Genomic DNA, 22753 nt, shown 5'->3' with positions numbered 1-22753 from the left:
CCAAGGCCCTCGTCTGACAAGTAAGTGGAATGAGGAGCAGAGATAGGAAGTCTAAGGTCACATAGTAAATTAGCCTCACAGGCAGACTTGTAGAATCCGGGGTTTTGGGTCTAATTCTCATTCTACTATATTGCAGGCCAAGGACAATGCATGACTGGGCTAAGAGACAGCTGGACTGGGAGTCAGAGGCCTTAAACTTGCAACCTTGTTCTGTTGCTGCCTGCCTGGTATCAGCACATCAGTTAATCTCACTGGTCCTCACTTCTCTCACTTGTAAAATAAAGGGGTTGAACCGCATCATCTCTGTGATCTCTTCCAGTTCTAGGATCCTAAAATGTCAAAGCAATGAAATTTAAAGGCAAAAATCAGACATTTGACTGGTTGTTTTAACTGTTTCACGGGAAGAATAACTTGGGTTCTGAATTGGCTTTCATTTAGCCCTTGGGTGATGGTAATTTATTTTTTGTATCACTTTTAGAAGATAAGTCCAATTTTCCCTGGTTGGCTGCTTCTAGTAGGCCATTTAGAGTGGATGCTTCCTGGAGAAAGCTAAAGAGTATTCCCAAGACCGATGGAGAGCGGTTAATGAACCTCTCACAAAACAGTCATCTGTTGCTGTTAGCATGGCCTAAATGAGGAATAGGGCAAGGTAAGAAATATTTAATTCAACTGACATGAGCCTGAGAAGCTCTACTTTTTTGTTTCATTTATTTCTCTCTGATTCTCTCTGTCTTTTTCTTCTTCATCTCTTATTCTGTCTCTATCTGTCTGTCTGTCTGTCCTCTATCTCATGTTTCCCCTGTCTGTCTGTCTCTGTCTTTCTGTCTCTATTTCTGTCTTTATCTTTGCCTGTCTTTCCAGCTCTCTTTCTCTGTTTATCTGTCCTTTGTCTCCTGTTTCCCTTTTCCCTCCTCCCTTCCCTCCCCTCTTCTCCTTCTCTCTCTCTCTCTCTCTCTCTCTCTCTCTCTCTCTCTCTCTCTCTCTCTCTTTCTCTCTCTCTCTCCCTCTCTCTGACTCTCTCTCTCTCTCTGTCCCTCTCTCTTCCTTTCTTTTTCTCTCCTCCCCTCCTTCTGTATTTCTGTTTCTGTCTACTTCTATCTCTATCTTTCCACCTCTCTCCCTCTTTTTCTATCTGTCTATTCTCTGTCTCCTGTTTTACTCTTTCCCTCCCTTCCCCCTTTCTCTTTCTTGTCTATCTCTATTTCTGTCTTTCAATCTCTAGGTCTTCATCTTTTTCTCTTTCTCTCTCTGATTGTCTTCCTGTTCTCTGTCTCCTGTTCCCCCCATTCCTACATCTTCCCTCTCTTTTCTTTTTTTCCCTTCTGACTTTCTCCTCCTTCTCGTTTAATATACCTCTGCCTTTCTTTTGCCATTATCTTTCTTATTTTCCTCTTCTCTTCTGTTCTTTAACAATTGATCATAATATACTATTTTGAATATAAGGAATAGACTCCCCCTCTCCCACTTCAATTAGCAAGATGCTCGACACTACTGCCTTTATCAGGTAGAAACAGCACTCATTATATTTACTGAATCAAATCTCATGTTCTTGCTTCTTAATTTTAAAGGCAGATTAGCTAAGTAGTCTATGTTTTTCTAAGAAGAAAATATTACTTTTTACTTGTGTATTCCTTGATGTCTTCCCCTTTTTGGGGTAGATGAGAAAAAAAATGTTTTTTATCCTCTGCCTCATCTACAAAATGCCAAAAAATTTTTCCTTTCCTTTTTTGAACCAACCATAAAATGATGAAGTGAGCCTGTGGGTTAGGCATGAAGATTTTGTGACCTTAGCATGGACCATCATTATATATAAGTATAGTTTTAAATATAGTTATATATATTTATATATCATGCACACACATATATATATATATATAATTATAGTTATATATAAAACTATCTATCTATCTAGATATAGATATATAAAACTAGTTTGTGGGATAAAAAAAGATTTTTTTTTTGCTTTGTGCTCAGGATACATAATTTTATTGGTGTAAGAAGCGACTCAAGAAAAAACTCTGTCAAAGCATATTGAAGCAGGATTTTCAACCTAGTCTATACAATGCCAAACAATTTTTCCTTTCTTTTTTTTCTCTGAACCAACCATAAAGTGATGAGGTAAGCCTGTGGGGTAAGCACAAAGATCTTGTGACCATAGCATGGACCATGGTTAATTTTGTCCTATAGTTTGTGGGCTCAAGGATAAAAAAGATGTTTTTTCCTTTGTGGTCAGGATACTTAATTTTATTGATGTAAGGGGCTACTCAAGAGAAAAACTCTGTCAAAGCATGTTGAAGCAGGATTTTCAACCTATCATCTTAAAGAATTGCCCCAAATCACAGTCAATATATTTCAGGGTGCGAGTTGAACCCTAGTATTCCAATCTTGAAGGCTAAATCTATTTTCACTATACCATGCTTCCTGGGAGGGAAAATGTACTGGCTTTGGTAGCTCTTTCCACTGACTTTCCTGGTAGGGCCGAGGGACCATGGTCCCATGGAAGGGCTTGACCTTCACCAGCAGGATCTCCCCTTCATTGGACCAGAATGAATGCTGAGCACTTTGCTTTTGATCAGCAGAAACACATTCCATGAGGCATATTCTATCTTAATGTATCTTGATTCTAACCTTAACAGTTATAAAGCCAACATCTATTAAACACCTTCTGTGCCCTAGGAGGCAGCTAGGTGGTACAATGGTGAGAGTGCCAACATCTTTCTGAGTTAAAATTTGTCCTCAGACACTTCCTACCTTTGTGATCCTGTGTGAAGCACAGTTTGCTTCAGTTTCTCCATCTGTAAAATGAGCTAAAGAAGGAAATGACCAAACCACTCTACTATCTTTGGCAAGAAAACCCCAAATGGAGTCACGAAGAGTTGGACGTGATTGAACAATTGAACTATGTGTTAAGTGCTGTATTAAGTTCTGGGTAAAATTTTAGAAAAGCAAAACACAGTCCTTGCTCTCAAGGAGATCTCAGTCTAATTTCCATTAATCAACTAAGAATATAGAGATGAAACAGTATCCAGGAAGCTGGGTTAGCCAGAGCACTGCTGGGGGTCTCTGCATCCAGGGCCATCTCTAGTCATCCTGATCTATATCTGGCTGTTGGACCCAGCTGACTCTGGAGGCAAAAGCAACTTTGGATATGGCCATTCCCCACTTAAATCCAACTCACTTGTAGTTCTATGTCACAGTATCACTTCCCTGATGTCTTGGTCCTCTTAGCGAATAAGGAAAAATAACAAGCACAACAACTACAACATCATTCAGTAGCTGGGGGCCTGAAGGCACTTCTACAAGGATCTAGTTTCTCATGAGATTCAATTAAATTCAAATGAATTAAAATGCTTATATTAAATGCCTAGTGTATACTAGGTACTGTAGATAAGAACACAAAACTAAAATCCTTCCAGCTCTCAGAGCTTACATTTTACTGGAGTTAAGAACATATGGTTAAAAACTAACCATTGACTATTTGATCTTCTTGGCTGAGACAAACATTTTTTTCCTTCTGCAGTGTTTGGAAACAGTCCAGTTAGATGCTTGCTGGGGACAGATGGGACAGAAGTAGCCTCTGGGGAAGTTTGGAGTTACCTTTTTTAATCTAGCTTCTGTCCCTGCAGATTTTTATTCAAGGAGATTTAAAAAAACCCCTAAAGAGTTGTATTTAGGAAAGGTCAACCCCTTACTGCCAATTTAGATAACAAATCCATGGAGACCTTTTCCAGTTTTGGGCTGAGAGTTTATGAGCACAACCTCCCTTGCAATGGGGTTCTGTGTCATCAAAAGATATCTAGAGTTAAAAATAAAATGAAACCACTAAAAGTTGAAAAAATTTTTTTTTTTTACCATTCTTTTCTGAAATGGTTGAATTATTACAAAAAAAGGGTTTGTAGGGAGGTGGAGCAAATAATGAAGTGTTGAAGTCAGGGAGACTTGAAGTTGAATCTTGCCTCAGACATCTACCAGCTGTGTGATCCTGGGCAAATCACCTCACCTCTGTGACTCAGTTTCTTCATCATGACATAGGGATGATAATAGCACTTAACTCACAAGGATTGTTGTATCAAATAAGATAACCTATGGTACTTTCCTAACTTTAAAGTACTATGTAAATATTAGCTAGCACTGATATTATATGCTCTAGCTTATTAATTATTATATTATTATTATGGATATTACATATCTATAAATGGAATATTGTGATGACCAGAATGGAAGGTAAAGGACTATCTGTAAGACTGTTCCCTCTCTAGTCCTGCACACCATGTCCCTCTGGGCCACTTGAGATTTCATGAGTCCTTTTGGGTCCATAATACACTCTTGGCCCAGAAATCAGATTCCCCCCATTCACTTTTAAAAGTGGTTGAAGTTGTTTCTACTTTAAATGTCTTCCAGGTGGACTCTGCCACTCTGAATGCTATTTGCTTAGAGACTTTGAGAAATTGCCTGTTGTAATTTTGAGGGGATAGAATGGGATGTACTTTCTGGAGGCAAACTCCATCTGTTTTATTGTAAGGTTGTAAATGAATAATCTCTTAAAAAGGAGAGGTGGATGGCACAGTGCTCAGAGTATTGAGTTTGGAATCAGGAAGACTCAATTTCATGAGTTCAAATATGGTCTCAGACACTTACTGGCTGTGTGACCCTGAGCAAGCCACTTATCCTGTTTGCCTTATTTTCCTCATCTCTAAAATGAGCTGGAGAAGGAAATGGCAAACCACCAAGTATTTTTACCAAGAAAATCCCATATGAGGTCATGAAGAGTTGGACAGGATGGCAATGACTTATCAAAAAGAAGTTTGGTGTAATATTTAGTCATGAATCATGAAGTCAGGAAGACCTGGATTTGATTCTTGCCTTAATCACTTGTGAACTGTATGATCCTGATCACATCACTATTCTAATGAGCCTCAGTTTCCTCATCTGTAAAAAGGGGAGAATAATTACATCTACCTTACAGGACTGTCCTGAAGATTGAATGAAATACTTTATATAAAGTACATACAAAACTTAAAGAACTAAATTCATAGAATTCTTAATAAAAAACACTTTTTTATGGTGAAAAGTGTATTTGAATTATATTAAGTGGATCATTGAATGACCTCCAGTTAACAACCTATTCTCCTTCTTTATAGTAGCTTATTTTACAGATGAGGAAACAGAGACAAGGAAACAGAGTAGTTTTTGAGCCAGAAGGGACTTAAGAAAGCATCTAGTTAAATCCTCTCATTCTATATAGGAAGAAATGTTTTAGAAAGGAAGAGTAACTCACTCACAGTCATCATAAGCAACAGATTTGGGATTTGAAGCCAGCTCATCTGACTCCTAAGTCTTGTACTCTTTCCTAGACTTCCCTGGGAGGGTGAAGGTAGAGAGGACAATTAGATGGAAACCATCTTTGGAAGTTATAGGATGAAGAGAAATATAAGCAGAATTGTAGTTGGGAATTTTTGTACCAGGATCCAGGAACGGCAGGTGGGAGAGAGAGTACCAGGGCTGAGGAAGTGTACCCCAAGCCAGTTGATGGTTTCTAGCCTAGAGGGCTGGTTTGCTGCAATGCTAGCAGCTGCTTGGCTAACAAGGGGAAGCATGTTGACCATGCTACTATGTGTGCCCTCTAAAATCCAGCATTCTAGAGCAAAGCCCCAGCTGTACCACTCTGGTTATGGCTCTGAGTACTCTGTCTTGTTTTCTTTAGATTTCCCACAATGTTTGCTTTAGGAGGGAAGGGGTTATTTGGAGAAGAAAACTTTGTGTTCTGATTTGAGTGATGGCTAGACGGTCTTCTAGTACACAGAAGTCTCGTTTTCTTTTGCCTCTCCTGATTTTTAGCATTCTATCAGCATTTTTCCAGCTTTGAATCTGTTTTTTAAAGTTACTTGATTTCTCCTTTCAGTTTTTACTATTTGCCAAGCCGTGCTGCTTAAAATTCTTGGCAGAGCAAAGGGAAACAATATCCTACCACAATTACACACTAACGCTCCTGCCAGCATCCTAGTGTGGCCCCATCCAGAGCACGCCCCATCTTTGCTCTGTTTGCTTACACATTTTCACATTTATTACAGCATTCTGGCGTGGTAAGGTACTTAAAAGGGAGCAAAAAAAAAAGGATCAAAATCAAGAGATGAAGGACTTTGGTACCTAAAGATGCTCAAACACCTGTAATTGTCTGAACCAGGTAGATCCAAGGAAATTAATTTTCTGTTGCTGATTATGACAATACTCAATCCAATAATAATCGATATGATGTTTCCAGTGAGTTTGGAAGAATGTGAGTATCTAGAATTCCTGTTTTCCTCCTCCCTCTACTCTCCTTTCTTGGGTGTCCACTGTAGTGTTCTTCTTGCCATTTGACCCCCATTATACTCTCTGGAGAGATACATCATTATTGAAACCCATTCAGTAGAGGTACGGTTGAGTGGATATCTTCCTACAACTGGCATCTCCCCAAAAGGTTCAGTTTCCAGATGGTCTCAGCTATTCCTTGATAAGCACTTCCACTTGGAGTATGAGACTTATGGGGGTCAAATTTGGGACAGTTCTGTGTCCTCCTTCTCAGAGTGGTTATTTCCCACCTGCTCTGTCTCTCTCTTAATCAGGAACTGATCAGAGGTACATAGATTTAGAGCCAAATGGGGCCTTAAAGATCATCTAGTCCAGTGCCCTCATTTTAAACACAAGGAAATTACTAGCCAGGTAGTTAAGTGATTTGTCCAAGATCACACAGATTGTACGCTGTGGAGCTGGGAAAATCAAATGAACCATTGCCATTGAAGGACATACTGATTTACTGCTCTGTCTAGGTCCAGTTGAAATCTCTGATTCTCAGTTCTGAGCTCTCTTATTTTTGATTCTCCAAACTTATCCGTGTCAGCCCCATCTCTCTGGAACACCTATCTCACTCTTCTCTGCAGAGAATAACTTATTCATCCTTATGATCACATAGACAGAACCAAGTCACTCCTAACTCCCATGTTGACTTGGCACAGGAAGCCAATTAGTACTTAGAGTGACTGAGTGAGATATGCTGCTCTTGGTTGGGGGCCCCTAATGGAAAGATCTGGCCAATTGTATTTCAAACCCATCCTACAAACTAGATTAGTGTATTCATCTGTTTGACAAAATGTTGGTTTAACAGAAATTACAAAAGAGGGATCAGAAAGGAAGATTCTAATTATGGTAGCACGAAGCTGTTACAATACTTTTCTTGCTCAATTATGGTCAAAAATATAAGATTTCAGAATTATCTTCCCTTCTCCAAGAATGGCTGCTAACGGTGAGTGTCCATCTTTTACTTTTGAGAAGCTCCAGTCATAGAGTTGCTATTAACCTCCCATCTCCTCCAAATACCCTGTATTCATTTTTTTTGTGTGTGTATGTATAAATATGTATATTTTTCAATATTTCTTTAGAAATGCAGATATTTTCTCCCCCAATTGAATATAATTTCCTTGAGGGTATCCCTAATGTCCAATTCAGTATCTACTGCATAGAAGATGCTTTAGAAATATTTGTTGAAGGATGATTTCAGAAAGGCCTGGAGAGACTTACACGAACTGATGCTGAGTGAAATGAGCAGGGCCAGGAGATCATTATATACTTCAACAACAATACTATATGATGACCAATTCTGATGGACCTGACCATCCTCAGCAAGGAGATCAACCAAATCAGTTCCAATGGAGCAGTAATGAACTGAACCAGCTACATCCAGGAAAAGAACTCTGGGAGATGATTAAGAACCATTACATTGAATTCCCAATCCTTATATTTTTGCTCTCCTGCATTTTTGATTTCCTTCACAGGCTAATTGTACAATATTTCAAAGTCCGATTCTTTTTGTACAGCAAAATAACGGTTTGGGCATGTATACTTATTGTGTATCTAATTTATATTTTAATATATTTAACGACTACTGGTCATCCTGCAGTCTGGGGGAGGGGATGGGGGAATGGAGGGGAAAAATTGGAACAAGAGGTTTGGCAATTGTCAATGCTGTAAAGTTACCCATACATATAAACTGTAAATAAAAGGCTATTAAAATAAATAAATTAATTAAAAAATATTTGTCGATTGTGTGATTGTTTGGAAAGACTTTAGCTTTAAGAGCTAAAAAAAGTACATGGGGCAAGGAACAAAAATGAAAGAAAATTGTCCTTGTGCCTTTGAATATGACAACATCATGATTGATCCACTTGCATTCTGTTGACTTAACTCAAAAGTTGACAGCTATGTATTATACATTTCATGTATAAAATCATCTTTCAATTTCATGCTACTCCTTTATAACTTTTAGAAGTGTGGCTATTTTAAGGGAAGGATTTTTTTTTAAGTTGAGCTCTATGATTTCCTTAGTATAGGGATGTCCAGGTATGGAAACTCCCTTCATTAATGCAAATCAATTACTTCACTATAAGTCATAGTCTTGGAGAGCTGGATGGACAGTGAGCAATTAATGACTTGCCCATGGTCACACAGCAGGTTTCTGCCAGCAGTGGGGCTTGAAGTAAATCTTCCTTACTCTGAAACCACTATACTCTGCTGATCACTTGGGAAGCTAAGTTGTCAAAATGGAAATGAATTGTCCTTGATCATACTAAAAAAGGAAAGTATGATCAGGACTAAAGAACTTTGGAATGAGTTGAGGAACTGATGGAAGGGTTCTCCTGGCAGCTTTCCCGGCACCATCTTTTGCTCATGTTTGCCAGCTGATCTTTTTAAGGTCACGGTCTGGTGACCCTCTGAAAAGAAAAGTGCTGGTTCCTCTTCAGTGGTGTCAGGTTTAGATGCAGCACGACTTGCCCGAGTTCTGTTGTTTTGATATTTGGGATCTCAGAAATTCAACTCTGCAGAAAGAAATGACAACTATGGTCGAAGGAAACATTGTGAAAAGTCCAATTATTTTCAGCTTCCATTCTCTGGGGTGTGGAACCACTCAGACCATTAAGGAGAGCTTTGTAAGGTTTGACAGTAGTAATTCCCATCTGGGCTTTCTGCCGCTGCCCATCTGCCCCCTTTCTCCACAAGAGCAAGTTTCCAATGGGAAAAGTTTCAATCACAGAGAAAAGTGGGGAGATGAACAAATGAATGAGCCAGTGCACAGAATTATGGGAACTAGCTGGGCATTACAGTACAGTGGAAAAATTACTAGTTCTAAAATCAGCCTGGGTCTGATTCTGCTACTTACAGCTGTGTGACTGTGGGTAAGAGATTGGGGCTCAGTCTCCCAGCTCTAAAATGTTGATTAGATTTTCTCCAAGTTTCCTCTCCATCTAAATCCTATGTTCCTGATGCATAATAGGAACTTAACAAAAATATTATAAATTTCCCTTCCGTATCCCAAATTGCCACCAACAACATAGTGAAGATTGTGAGCATGGTCTGGATCTCGGTGTATTGTCATTTAACACTGACTCAAATACGAAGGTTCAGAAATATTGTTGGGGAGTATTCCATAGAACCTGAGCTTTACAAGATGCAAGAATCTGAAAACAGCCATCATTTGGATAGAAGGAAAGTCAATAACAGCTGATACATGAGACATATTTCTCCTTTAAGTTTACACAACAAAATTGAAGACTTGTAGAATTGGCAGGGGTCTCATAAGCAACTACTCCAGCTCATTCCTAAAAACCCAGCCTCTATACAACATACCCAAGAGAACATACAGGAAGGATGGCACTCTCAAGACAGCTCATTCCACTTTTGGACAGCTCTCGTTGTGAGGAAATTTTTTCCTGATATCAATTCTAAATAGTCTCTGTAACTTCTCTATGTTATATGGGTTCATCCTTTTGAGACTGAGTAGAAAAAGTCTCATTCCTCTATCATGTGTCAGCCCTCCAAATATTTGAAGACAACTATTACGTCTCCCTTAGTTCTTCTCTACATTGAGAATGTTTCTTCAGCTGATATGCATTTGCCATGAGCTTTCAAGTACTTTCTCTGTCAGGGAGCAAATCTTGATCTCTCAGTTGATAGTATTCTCTACCAAAAAAAAGACTTTGTATGTGCTTGATATGTATTTTTCTGTGTTGTTTCCCCCAGTTAGAATGTAGGTTTTTGGAAGGGAAAGGGATAATTTCCTTTTTGTCTTTATAATCCCAGCTCCTAATACTCTGACCACCTCATAGTAGGCATATAATAAATGCTTGATGAATTTTGCATTAATGAATAACTTCACAATTTCATCAGCATTTGAGAGTTCATATTCCATAGCATTAGCCCTGTTTAGAGGGCTGATGGCAGAAATAAGCACATCTTGGAAAAAAACTGAGAATATGTTCACTTTTATTTATTGATAAAACAACCTTGAGGCAACTGAACATTATTTGTGCTTCCTGCAGATTAGGGGGAACTGGAGCAGACGTTTTCAAAAACCGCTTCTGAAATATTCAGGAGGCTGACTTCTCATATGGGGTGGTAATAATTTATTTGAGCTGTTGTAACCAAAATGCAGTTGCTTTCTCTGCCTTTGGCTGAAGAAATCCTCTTCTTGGCCACATGCTCACAGAATATCTATAGTATTTTCTCAAAGTAAAAAAAACAAGCCTTTCTGTCTAGACAGTCCCAGTTTTATATGAATCTGTTTTTGATGTTTCTCTTTGTATGTAGAAATGCTCGTATTTGTCAATTTCAGAATTAGAAAAAGTTGAAAAATAAAAATACAAAAGAAGTGAATTCAGGTGGGGCTGATTCCAGGACTTGAGCCCAGTGTTAATCAGTGTTAATAATTCTCCCTGAAAAATTATAAGTATTTTATTCATCCCTACCAACATAGGCTAGAAATGCAATACAGCTAATTCAAAATTATTAACATGGCATGGCTCTTGACTGATCAAATTAGCTTTTATGAATACCATTTTATATATTGCATTTGTGAAAGTTTTGTATATCAGGATAGGGAAGACTGATTTTTATGACTAAAAGATAACTGTATATAGTATATATTCACATACAAGATTATATTTCAATAACACTTTAAAGTTTCCAAAGTGATTTAAATTAATCAAACAAAAAGCACTTATGTAGTACCTGTTGTGTAAATAGTACATAGTACTGTGTTCTATGCTTTCTTCATTAACAGAATTGCAGTAAGCTATTAATATCCATTTCACAATATATAGAGGAAGATCTTGGACTCAGGAAGACCTGGGTTCAAGTTTCACTTCTGGTTCAGAATGATTGTGTGACCCTCAGATAGCCCCTTAATCTCTCAGTACCCCAGGCAATTCTCAGGCATCAATCTAGTTGCAAAGCAGGTCCTAGATAAGCATTGGTCAAGGGAATTCCTTACCAGAAGTCCCTACATCAAGAAAGTAGATACTTTGAGCACTGTTATCATCTCTGTTTTATAGATGAAGAAATTGAGGTACTGAAAAACTGACTTGTATAGGGTGTAGGTGGTAGAAAGGCAGGTAGGAAGCAGGTGTTAGATCCAAGTCTTTCTCACTTCAGATCCGTTGGTTTTTCCCTCTATAGCATAATACCTGAAGGACTCTTACCTCTTCATTGGAAGCCAAAAGGAAATTTTAGGATCATTCATATCAAAGTCCTGGATTCTAGTTTGTAATCTCAATAATCCAATAAATAAATCTTATTAATTTTCTACCTTTAGTTTTGAAAATCTCTAGAGGAAGGTTAAAAGAACAATGTGGTCAAAAAAGCAGACAATATGCAGTCAGAAGACTTGGGTTCAAGTCTTGCTCTCTCACTTATTAGTTGTGTGATCTTAAATAAGTAACTTCCCTTTTCTGAAATTCACTTTCCACATTTATAAAATAAAAGGGTTGGTTTGTATGATCTCTAAGGTCCTTTCCAGTCCTTAATTTATGTTCTTAGTGCCATGTCAGAGGCTTTAATTTTTTTTAAAGGTATGCTAGATGGAGAGCAATTTAGAACTGTGACCAAAGGGCAACCAAACTGTGTATATCCTTTGATCTAGCAACACCACAATTAGCTCTGTATCTCCAAGAGATCACAAAAAGCTGCAAAGACAAATATAGCAGCCTATTTGTGGTGGCAAAACATTAGAAACTGAGAGGATGCCATCAATTGGGGAATGGCTGAACAAAGTGTGGTATATGAATTTAATGGAATATCATTGTGCAATAAGGAATGATGAACAGGTAGATTTCAGAAAAATCTGTATAAACTGATGCAAAGTAAAATGAGTAGAACCAGAAAAACATTGTACAGTTTCATCAACATTGTGTGATGATTATGACTCATCTCTTCTCAATGTCACTGATCCAAGACATGTACAAAGGACTCAGGAAGGAAAATGCTATCCATATCTAGATAAAGAATTGCTAGATTCTGAAAACAGATTGAAGAAATTTTTTCTACTTTCTTATTTTTTTCATGTTTTTTCCTTTTGATCTGTTTCTTCTTTCACAACTGTGACTAATATGGAAAAATGCTTTACAAATTGCCTACCATTTTCAGAAGAGGAGAGCAGAGGGAGGGAAGGAGAAAAATTTGGAACTCAAAATCTTGCATAAATGAATGTTAGAAATTGTCTTCCCATGAGACTGAGAAAAAATACTATTAAAAAAATAGGTATGCTCGAAGGACTCAAAAGAAATTTTCTATGATCAATCTGAATGGGAATGATTTTTGAAGAAAAAGTAATCAGGCAATTTTTGTTTCTATAATGAAAACTTGATCTTAGCATTCAAAGCTGTGCTTCATTCCCCTCAATTCTACTACAGGAAAGCTGCAAAGGGTCAATGAAAAAGATCAGCACTCTGTCAGTATTGCTTTAGATCCTAACTAATCTTGTATTTATTCTGTATATATAAACTGAATGCATATGTATATATGTACACACTTATATACACATATATTTGTGTGCATATATATTTACGAATGCTTGCATGTATTTATCTATATCCCTAATAGAACATAAACTCCTTGAAAGCAGTGATTATTTATTTTTTGCATCTATCCCCAATGTCTGACTAATCACAAATGTGCCTGACATGTAGTAATATTTATTTATTAATTGTTGTTGGTTTTTTAATTGCTATCTTGAACAAACCAAACCATAGTCTATAAGAATTGGTACCAATGGAAGAAATTCACCTCATCTGAACCCCCAAAACACATCCATGACCTGTGCCCTCTATGTGGTGGGTAATCCCTGCCACCTTTTACTCTGTAGGTCTCTGTCCTTGGAAAGGCTGTCTCCCTGAGAGTAATAAGGCTAGAGTACTTCCTTTTCCAAATACAGATGGAGTAAAGTAGCAGCCCAGTAAGGGGTAACTAACTGAAATCCATATTCATACAGGGAATCAGCCACATAGAGATAACGTATAACTTGGTGGATGGAGGAGAGTTGACTTCCTTGGTGAATTTTCATGAGCCCTCATGAGGGCTCATTTTCAGAGTCAGGAGTTAGTTGTCCCCATGAAATTAGCTTGAGAAGAAACGAATGACATGTGCCTACCTCAGAATTGATTTTCATTGTTTCTTCTGTGTGGTAAAGTAAGAGCTTTTGCCCCGAAGAAGTCAGGTTAACATAGACCTGCAGGCAGGGATACTGAGAGTTCTTCTCACATTCTGGACCACAAATAAATGTGCAGTTAAACGTTTCTGTGATGGAAGCATTAAGCAACGTACATTGCGATTCTTCCGTCCACACGCTGAAAAAAGGAGAGAGAGAGATTAACAGCCTTGTCCATGATCACATAGTAAATGTCAGAAGAGAATTTGTTCTCGGGGCTTCTTGCCTGCACATCCAACGCTGTCCCCCCTCTGCTGGGATCCTTCAGCAACATTATGGATTATAGATGACTTGGAGGAAGTTCTCACATTTATGTAACCACAGATCTTTGATGTTTAAAAGACCATAAATCTCTCCCATCCCATTTGCCTAATCTTCTCTATTCCCTCACCCTTCATCTGTGCCAGGATTAAGTCCAAGAGCCCCCTGGGCCAAGAACACACCTTGTCCAGTAAAATGTTCACAGACTCCTAGATTTAGAAATCATCAAGTCCAACCTCCTCATTTTAGAGAGGCTTCTGGGATGATGTGACTTGTTGGTGATCACTTAGGGCATAAATACCAGAGACAGAATTTGAATCCAAGTTTTCTTGACTGAGTCTAGCACTCTCTCCACTGAGCCTGAAATGTCAAACTCCAGTGGAAGGCTGTGACTCCCGAGTGCTGCTGAATCAGATTAAAATATAACTGAGAAATGTTTTAACTACATGATTAAAAATACAATATAACACAAATAACGCTAACTTGTGGTTTTCTAAATCAGTATGGACCAGGAAAAGTCTATTTCATTTCAATTTGATTTTGACAGCACTGATTAAACCACAGCATCTCTCTCTTAGGAAACTGTTATTCAGTCATATTTGACTATTCATGATTCTGTATGGAGTTTCCTCAGCAAAGATACTAGAATGGTTTGCCATTTCCCTCTTCAGTGAATTAAGGCAGATAGTGGCCAGGGTTATACAGTTAGTTCATGTCTGAAGCCAGATTTGAATTGAGATCTTCCTGATTTCAGATTCTGCTTTATCTGCTGTCTAGCTGCCTCATTCTCTTAGGAAAACCTACATGCAAATTCTACCTTGTACATGCCTAGTTATATGACGTGTAAGTGGCAGTACTTTCAAAGTTCAGAAACAACCCTGATTTGAGTACATTTTCAGTAAGTCGACCAATCGATCTAGTAAGCATTTATTAAGCTATTACTCTGAGTCAGGGAGTATACCAGCCATTAAGAGATATAAGAATGAAAAGATCCCTACTAACAATGAATTAATGAGAGAAACAAGTACATAAATATGTATAACAAATATAAAATTAATAAATACATATATGTTTACATAATCATACATGTGTGTACACTATACATCATGTGTATACATATATGCATACTTATATGTTCAATTGAGAAGTGGTCTTTCTCTCGAAATTGAAGGCTTAAATAACTTTGCCATTAGTTATTTTCTGCAACATTAGAACAAAGAGGAATGTAAATTCTCCCCAGCTGCCAGTTGGATTGGTCAGAGTTATTTAAAAAAAAGAAAATTGTTTTTGAGCTTGATGATCAATGGCTGCATTTGTAATTGGGAAACAACAGAAGCTCAATCAATCTCCAGCTTCTGGGTATAAACTGATTATCCTAGCAACTGTGGGCTGCTGGCGCTTACTCTCTTGGAGTTTTGCAGCTTATTGGTAGGGTTCCTTCACTCCCACTCTTGGCCCTTCCAAGGGTATAGCTCTGTAAGAAAAGTGGTGGTAGGATATTAGAGTTGGTAGACCAAGGGCATCCCATCAGGTTATGGGAATTGTGATTCCTTGGGGGAGATATGGTGAGACTTTGTTGTTACATCTGTGGGGAACTTTAGGTGGATTTTGGGCAGCCGCAGTGGCTTTAGAGCTCCTTCAGATCAAAGTACCTGCCCCAGTATAAAACTCTAGGCTCCTTCTTGGAGAACCAATGTAGCTGACGACCATTAGCAGATTTTAGTGGAATCTAGAAACTGTGAAAGATGATGCCTTAATTTCAGCAAGTGACTGTGTTTCAGTTGGATTTTGTTTCTAAAATGAAGGTATTAATTTACATGGATAAATGGGTGCTATAAAATAGCTTGATTCCCTGTTCTAAATTAAACCTCCATTTTTCATGAGAGAGAATTCTGTTTTAGCAGGCAGTTGAAGACTGCCATGATTTCCCAGGAGACTTCAACAAGTCAGGTGTTTCTGTTTTGCTGTGGTAACTGGCCCTGTAATTTATGGACAATAGCCATATTTGTCCATGTCTGGGTGATTTGGTAGAATGAATAGATTCTAGGATCATACCTTGTAAAACTAGGTTTAGCCAGAAACTTTCTGTTTCTCCTATTAATTTTTTTGTCCTGATTAACAATTTTATTGATGTATGTACCACAACGATGTAAAATTCAATTGGAAACTAAACTATTCATTAGGATTTCTCTGAGGGCCACATATTGACTCGGAAAACCACATATTTGTATTATCTGTGTTTTACGGTATTTTTATTTGTTTTGTCAGATATTTACAATTTAAATGTAATTAAAATTACATTTTAATCTTGTTTTGACACTCTTGGGAGTGTTGTGGGCTGCATATATGAGACCTCAGGTATTGAGAGCTCCCTTAACTAGTGCAAATGAACAACTTTTCTGCAGTTTGTAGTCTTAGAGAGGTGTCTGTAGCATTGAGAAGTTAGATGTCTTGTTCAGGGTCATAGAGCCAATATGTCAGAGGCAGAACTTAAATACAGGTCTTCCTGACTGAGAGGTCAGCTTCCTATCCATTATGTCCTTTTCTATTCAATTTAGTTTTAGTTTTTAGTCATTTTTCACTCATGTGAGAATCATGACCTCATTTGGAGTTTTCTTGGCAAAGATACTGAAGTAGTTTGCCATTTCCTTCTCGAGCTCATTTTTACAAATGAGGAACCTGAGGCAAATAGGGCTAAGAGACTTGCCCAGGGTCACACAGTTAAGAGTCTGAGGCTATATTTGAACTCACAAAATGGGTCTTCTTGACTTGAGGTCTGGTGCTCTAGGCATTATGGCACCACCTAGCTATTCTATGGCAAATATAAATCTGGAGACAGTGGAAAGAGTACTGCCTGGAGGATAAATACTTGGATTCAAATCCCATCTCTGACATTTACTATGTGCATGATCTTGGGAAAGCTCCTAGTTTTATTTATTCTATTTGTATCCCCTAGTTCCTTCCAAACTACCTGCAACATAGTAGGTGCTTAATAAATACTTGAATATATATATATATATATATACATAAATATATTTATAAATATAATAAATAAATACTTTCTTAACCATCCTGTGATTCAGTTTCCTTCTCTCTTAAGATGAAGGGGTTGGACTATTTGGCCTTTACAATCGCTTTCAGTTCTAGATTCAGTTCTAAATTTCAGTTCTAGACAGGATTGTTGGGTAGGATGGTTCAGTGTGAGTCTTGGGGAAAAGAATGTAGAGCCAATGAACTAGATGTTTCCAAATAACATTGAAAATTACCTTTGCATGTATGAGCGCAGGAGTGTGATTCCTAGCAGAAAGTACATCATGATGGCACAGACCATCATGGCCAATCCCAGGAGAATGGCTCGGTCCTCTCCAGCCTTCAGAGCGGTGACTGTTTTCCTTTTGTCCAGAAGGTCGTGGTCCCTGATTTTTTGGTAAATATTTCTGAGGTTGAAAATAATAATTCTCAAGTGAACATCACATTTTATCAATATACCCATCGAGGGTGCACTGCCATATCATCAGGAGCAAGGAGGGCTTAGGGAGGCCCATTAAACTTTTCTGCAGCGGCCAGCAGGTTTGAATGCTTGTGGAAATAGCAGCCCTTCCATCTCCAGCAGTGCTTAAAGATACAGCTGAGCACAGAAAGAGCACCACTCACTGGTCTATCAATTTCACGGGTCAATTTATAAATTTTCTTTTCTTTAATTACTTTTTTTGGCCTCCCTCCACTCTCCTGTCCCTAAAGAAAGAATACTTCTTCTTTACCCTTTAAATAATTTATCTGAATATTTCTTTAGTCACTGATCTCTGAACTTCATGCTCCATGCTCTCGAGAAATTGACAGATTTCAAAAACCTTTCAATATCGTTCTATTTACAATTTTTAAGAACCTCTTAGGTTCTTAATAATAATAAAATACATTATAATAATAAAAACATTCATCACAACAAATGTCAATACACAGTCTGGATCTGACAACTTTGTCACTGAATTGTTCCATGGTACGCAAATGGTAGAACCATTTGAGTAAGTTCTGGACCATAGCATTGTTCTTGCTTTGGGTTACTTACATCTAAGGAAGATCAGATTTATTGATATTTACCATATTAGAAATTATCACATTTTTGTATTATTATGATGAAAGTAGTTTTGACATCATGGACCCCTTGAAAGGGCCTTGAGGACCCTCAGGGATTCATGGATCATACTTTTAAAACCAATAAACATACCTATGTGCTTTGAGAAAAATTGTGGTATAAAAATGGCAGCTATTATTAGGATGAGTGGCAAGGAAAGTAGAGGGGAAATTAAGGACTATGTAGGAAAGAAAAGAGGGAAAGACAGACTAATCCAGATTCTAGTTAGAGAAGAAATGGGCTTGAAGGGAATAATGTTTGGCTTTGAAAACAGAGAAGGATGGAGAGGGCTCTGAAAATGGAACTTGCAGATGTTTGTTATTATTCACTTTCATATAAAAACTCATGCAGCATAAAAACTCATCTTCTGCCTTTTTTTCTAGTGTTTGACGTGGGTCACTGATGGGCACTGGACCCTAGATTTAATGGATTCTTGGAACTGTCCTGGTCTAATATCTTTCTGCCTTAAACTCATAAAGCCAAAGAAATAAAACTGACATAGTTTCCATATTTTGGAAAGGGAGAGGATATGCTGGATCGTTCAGTGAGAGCATGGGCATGGATTTTATGTTACCCCAAACAGTCTCAATCTAGAAACTACTTAGCTTGGTTTGCAAATGAAATTTTTTTGAGGGTGGGGTGGGGAAAAAAGGAGGGGAAAGAGGGGACTAGACTTATAATTTCATTGGGGCAGAGACATTTCTGGTAAGGAAATTTTCTTTGCCAATGATTTTCTGCAGTTTATAGTCTTAAGAGATTTGCTTGGGGACATTGAAAAATTAAGTGATTTGCTCTCAGAGGGAGGTGAACCAGGCCTTCCTCATTCTGAGGTCAGCTCTTCACCATGCTACACTTCTCCTTTTTGCTATGGCCCCTTACCTCTTGGAGTTTGTTTTAATAGGACTGAAAGTAATAGGTTTGTTTTTAAAATATTTTTACATAATGTAATTGAACACAATCTTCTCCTTCCCATGTGGATGAATGCTTTAATTTAAGGATAGCTGGAGGTATTTAATAAGATCTTCTGGTCTCTAGTTTCTAACTGCTGTCACCTTTACATTGTATTTGTTCATTCTGATGCCTTTGTAATCCTGAGTCCTGTTACTCTTATATCTTTGACAGAAATTACCTAGACTCATACTTCCATATCATTTATCATGTTCTTTCCTTTTTTTGTATCATAGATTCTATGGGTAATCTAGTGAAACCTTTGGACCCATTTACAAAATAATATTTTTGAATAAACTTAAAAATAAAATATATAGGATTATGAAGGAATTAATCATATTGAAATACTGTTATCAAAACAATAAAAAAGTTCATAGACCTTAGGTAAAGAAACACTATTAGATATATTGTGTTCTCAATACCTAGTGCAGTACTTGGCACATAGGAATTTTTGCATTTGTATTCCTGAGGCGAAGGTGGTGTCTGCAACATAAAAGATGCTTAAGAGTGCTCGTTGATCGATTGGATCCTTTTCCCTAATTGTCATCCAGCACTCACAGAATGATGAGATTGCCTTCCATAAGGTTCTAATTGGACAGGGACAGTTTTCCCATTGTCTTTTGCTTCTAGGCCCTTCCTCTGAATCTGTCCTTTGCAATTAATTTTTGATGTATTTTAGAATTTTTATTCATATCCATCTATCTGTCTGTCTAGCTATCATTCATCACATCTTTCTATCATTCATTCATTCATTCATCTATATTTAACTATCATTTATATTTACCTATCATTCATCTATCCCCACATTCATTCATCCATCCAACCAGGTGTCTACCCTATTTCTGTCTCTCTGTCTGTCTGTCTAGCTAGCTATCATTCATTCATCTATATAATTGTGTCTATATCTATCAACCATTTATTTGTATCTATCATTCATCTATCCTATATCTATCCATCTATCTATCTATCTATCTATCTGTCTGTCTAAATGTCTATCTGTTTAATTATTATTCAACCACATCTTTATATAATTCATTCATCTGTATCAATCATTCATCTCTATCATTCATTATCCATCCATCTACCTATCTTTATCTATCTCCATCCATCCATCCATCCATCCATCTGTCCATCCTTCTTTCTTTCTTTCTTGTTTTCTTTTTCTTCTTCTTTCTTCTTCTTCATCTTCATCTTCCTTCTTCTTCTTTGTCTTCTTCCTTCATCTTCTTTGTCTTTCTTCATCTTCCTTCTTCTTCTTTGTCTTCTTCTCCCTTCATCTCCTTTGTCTTTCTTCATCTTCATCTTCCTTCATTTTTTTCTTCTTCTTCACCATCATCATCACCATCATCATCAATCCCAATTCTCCAGCTAACTCAGCTAGGTAAGAAGTCTTTGCAAGCATTAAGTGACAGCCCGATTCTGCCAGACTTCAAATGCCTGCTGTAAAGTTATAATCTGATGTTGCTTTCCTATTATTATTTATCAAACTGTATTTAAGGCTGATAACTGCAATTGAGATTTGCATGTTTCCCAGATGAAAGCAGGCAGCCAGGCATTCCTAGAACATTAGCTGGTCCCACAGCATAACTTATGTCAAGCTTTAGACATAAAAGAGACAGTGCAATCAGTCAGAAATGTCACCAGAACAACCAGCATATAAAAATGATTCAAACGGGTGATTTGAAAACAAATAGCAATTTGGAAATGGTTATAAATGCTCTTCATATTCTCTGGAATGTGCAGAGGAGGCAAAAATTATAGACTCCCACAGAACCAGAGGCACCAGGGGGTTGTGGATGTGACCTGGTTGATGGAAAGCGGGGAGAGTGGGTGGGATCGATGGTCTAGGTGGGGAATGGGAAAGGGGCACTATGTTTGCCATAGAGAGGGCAGCCAGGGATGTGATGGAATGGACCTGTGTACTCCTCTACTCCTATTCTTTTGCTTTTTTTCAGTCAGAGTTGAAGTTTATTTTTATTAAAGAACAAACCTATAAGTAATAATAGAAAATTTACAATGAAAAATAGAATATTCCTCTTAAACCAGCATGAGAAGAAAAGAAAGAGCAGAAAAAGGAAAAAAAGGAAGAAAAGAGACTTAATTCCACTAATAAATCTGCCTGTCCACCAACTTCAACCTGCTTCAGAGGACTAAATTTTCAAGCCAACCTGGTGGAAGTTCTAAAATAAAACTTGTTATACTATTTACATTTAAATCTCTACTCCTATTCTTGAAAATCCCCAAAGAAAATATTTGGAAGAACAAAGGACAAACCAAAGGGAAGTTTTCAAGCTAATCAATGTTGGTTAGCATGGATGGTGATGATAACCCCCCCTTCTCTATAAAGCAAGGCAATGTAGTGGCTAGAAGACCAGCATGGATGTAAGGGTGGGTTCTGGTCAAGGATGGTCATCATGCTTCTGATGCAGACTGGTTGTCTGAACTGGGCAAATCAATGAGCTATTTAGTAACTCAGATAACTCCCCAAGTCTATCAGTTGTAGATAAGTTGTGGATCTCTATTGATAAAGGAAGTTTCCACACCAAGAGATCCCTATACAGATGAAATCACTAGTCTGTACCAAATATGTACTTATGCATACATATGTATATGCACATATACGTGATGTATATGTATATACAAACACACATGCACATACATACAGGTATATTATATATATATATATATATATGGAGCAGTTAGGCAACTCAGTAGATAAAATTCCAGGCCCGGATTCAAGAAGACCTGAATTACAATCTGACTCAGACACTTATTAGTAGTGTGATCTTTTGCAACTCACTTAACCCCATTTTCCTTATCTACAAAATAAGCTAGAGAAGGAAATGGCAAGCCATTTCAGTACTTTTTCCAAGAAAACCCCATATAAGGTCATGAAAACTCAGATGTGACTGAAATTACTGAACAATAACAAAAAAGTAAATGCATGTATATGTATACCTGTAATTGTATGTGCATATGTGTATGAATCCAACCCATGTACAAAAGGAACCCCCACCATAACATAGATGACAAGTGGTTGTCCAGCCTCTGTTGAAAGACCTTTAAGGATATGGAATCCTAAAGGATTAGTTGTGGACAGCTCACATCGTTGAGAAATTTTTGTGACTTCTACCTAAAGTGGGTGTATGTGTGTGTACATATACACATATTTGAGTGTGAGCTTGGACAAATCACTCTGCCTCTGAGGGTCTTAGCTTCCTCATTTGAAATGATGGGTTGGATTAGAAAGGATTAATAGCTCACATTTATCTGGAACTTTAAATGTTTTGTTAAAAGTGTTTTGCATATATCTACTCATCAGGCTCCTTCACAAGTACCCTGTGAGGTAAGTTCTACTATTGACCGAGTAGGCAGACTAAGAAACTGAGGCTTAGTGAGGTTCGAGAACTTTGTTAACCTAGATTTGAATCCAGGTCTTTCTGTTAATAGGCCCTCAGCTCTTTTAACAACACTGCGGTGCTTCTCTGAGGACCTTCTTGCGTGGTCTCTAAGATCCTTTCTAGCCTTCAGTCTTCTGATTCTATACAATTTTATTCAAAAGAATATTTCATTATAACAAAATAGGTCCAAGACCCCAATTTTTCATTTTTCCTTCCTTCTTCCCTCCATCCATCCATCCTTCCTTCCTCCCTTCCTTCCCTCCCTCCTTTCTTTCCTCCCTCCTTCTCTTCCTTTCTTCCCTCCCTCTTTCTCTCTCTTTCCCTTTCTCCTTCCCTCCCTCTCTCCCTTGCTCCCTCCCTTTATCTCTCCCTTTCTTCTCCCTCCTTCAATCCCTTCTCTCTCTCTCTCTCTCTCTCTCTCTCTCTCTCCTTTGAAATGAAATTAAATATGACAAAATTTTAGGGCAACCAAGCTCCAAATTGAGAGTAATCCATGAA

At 37.8% G+C, this 22753-nt stretch overlaps 1 protein-coding gene across 1 annotated transcript in view; it reads right to left on the bottom strand.

Annotated features, from left to right (window-relative positions):
• The window catches only part of KCNMB2 (potassium calcium-activated channel subfamily M regulatory beta subunit 2), a 285452-nt gene that overhangs the window by 4834 nt on the left and 257865 nt on the right, over positions 1-22753 (bottom strand). The window contains exons 3-4 of the mRNA XM_031957691.1: positions 17041-17211; positions 13457-13652 (exon numbers count right to left, since the gene is read on the bottom strand). Of these exons, the coding sequence (XP_031813551.1) occupies positions 13457-13652; positions 17041-17211 (367 nt within the window). The remainder of the gene's footprint in view (positions 1-13456; positions 13653-17040; positions 17212-22753) is intronic.

This window comes from Sarcophilus harrisii, chromosome 3, assembly GCF_902635505.1.
Source record: "Sarcophilus harrisii chromosome 3, mSarHar1.11, whole genome shotgun sequence".
In the NCBI taxonomy this organism is placed as follows: domain Eukaryota; kingdom Metazoa; phylum Chordata; class Mammalia; order Dasyuromorphia; family Dasyuridae; genus Sarcophilus; species Sarcophilus harrisii.
Note: the sequence above shows the minus strand (reverse complement) of the source record. Positions and strands in the feature narration are given on the sequence as shown.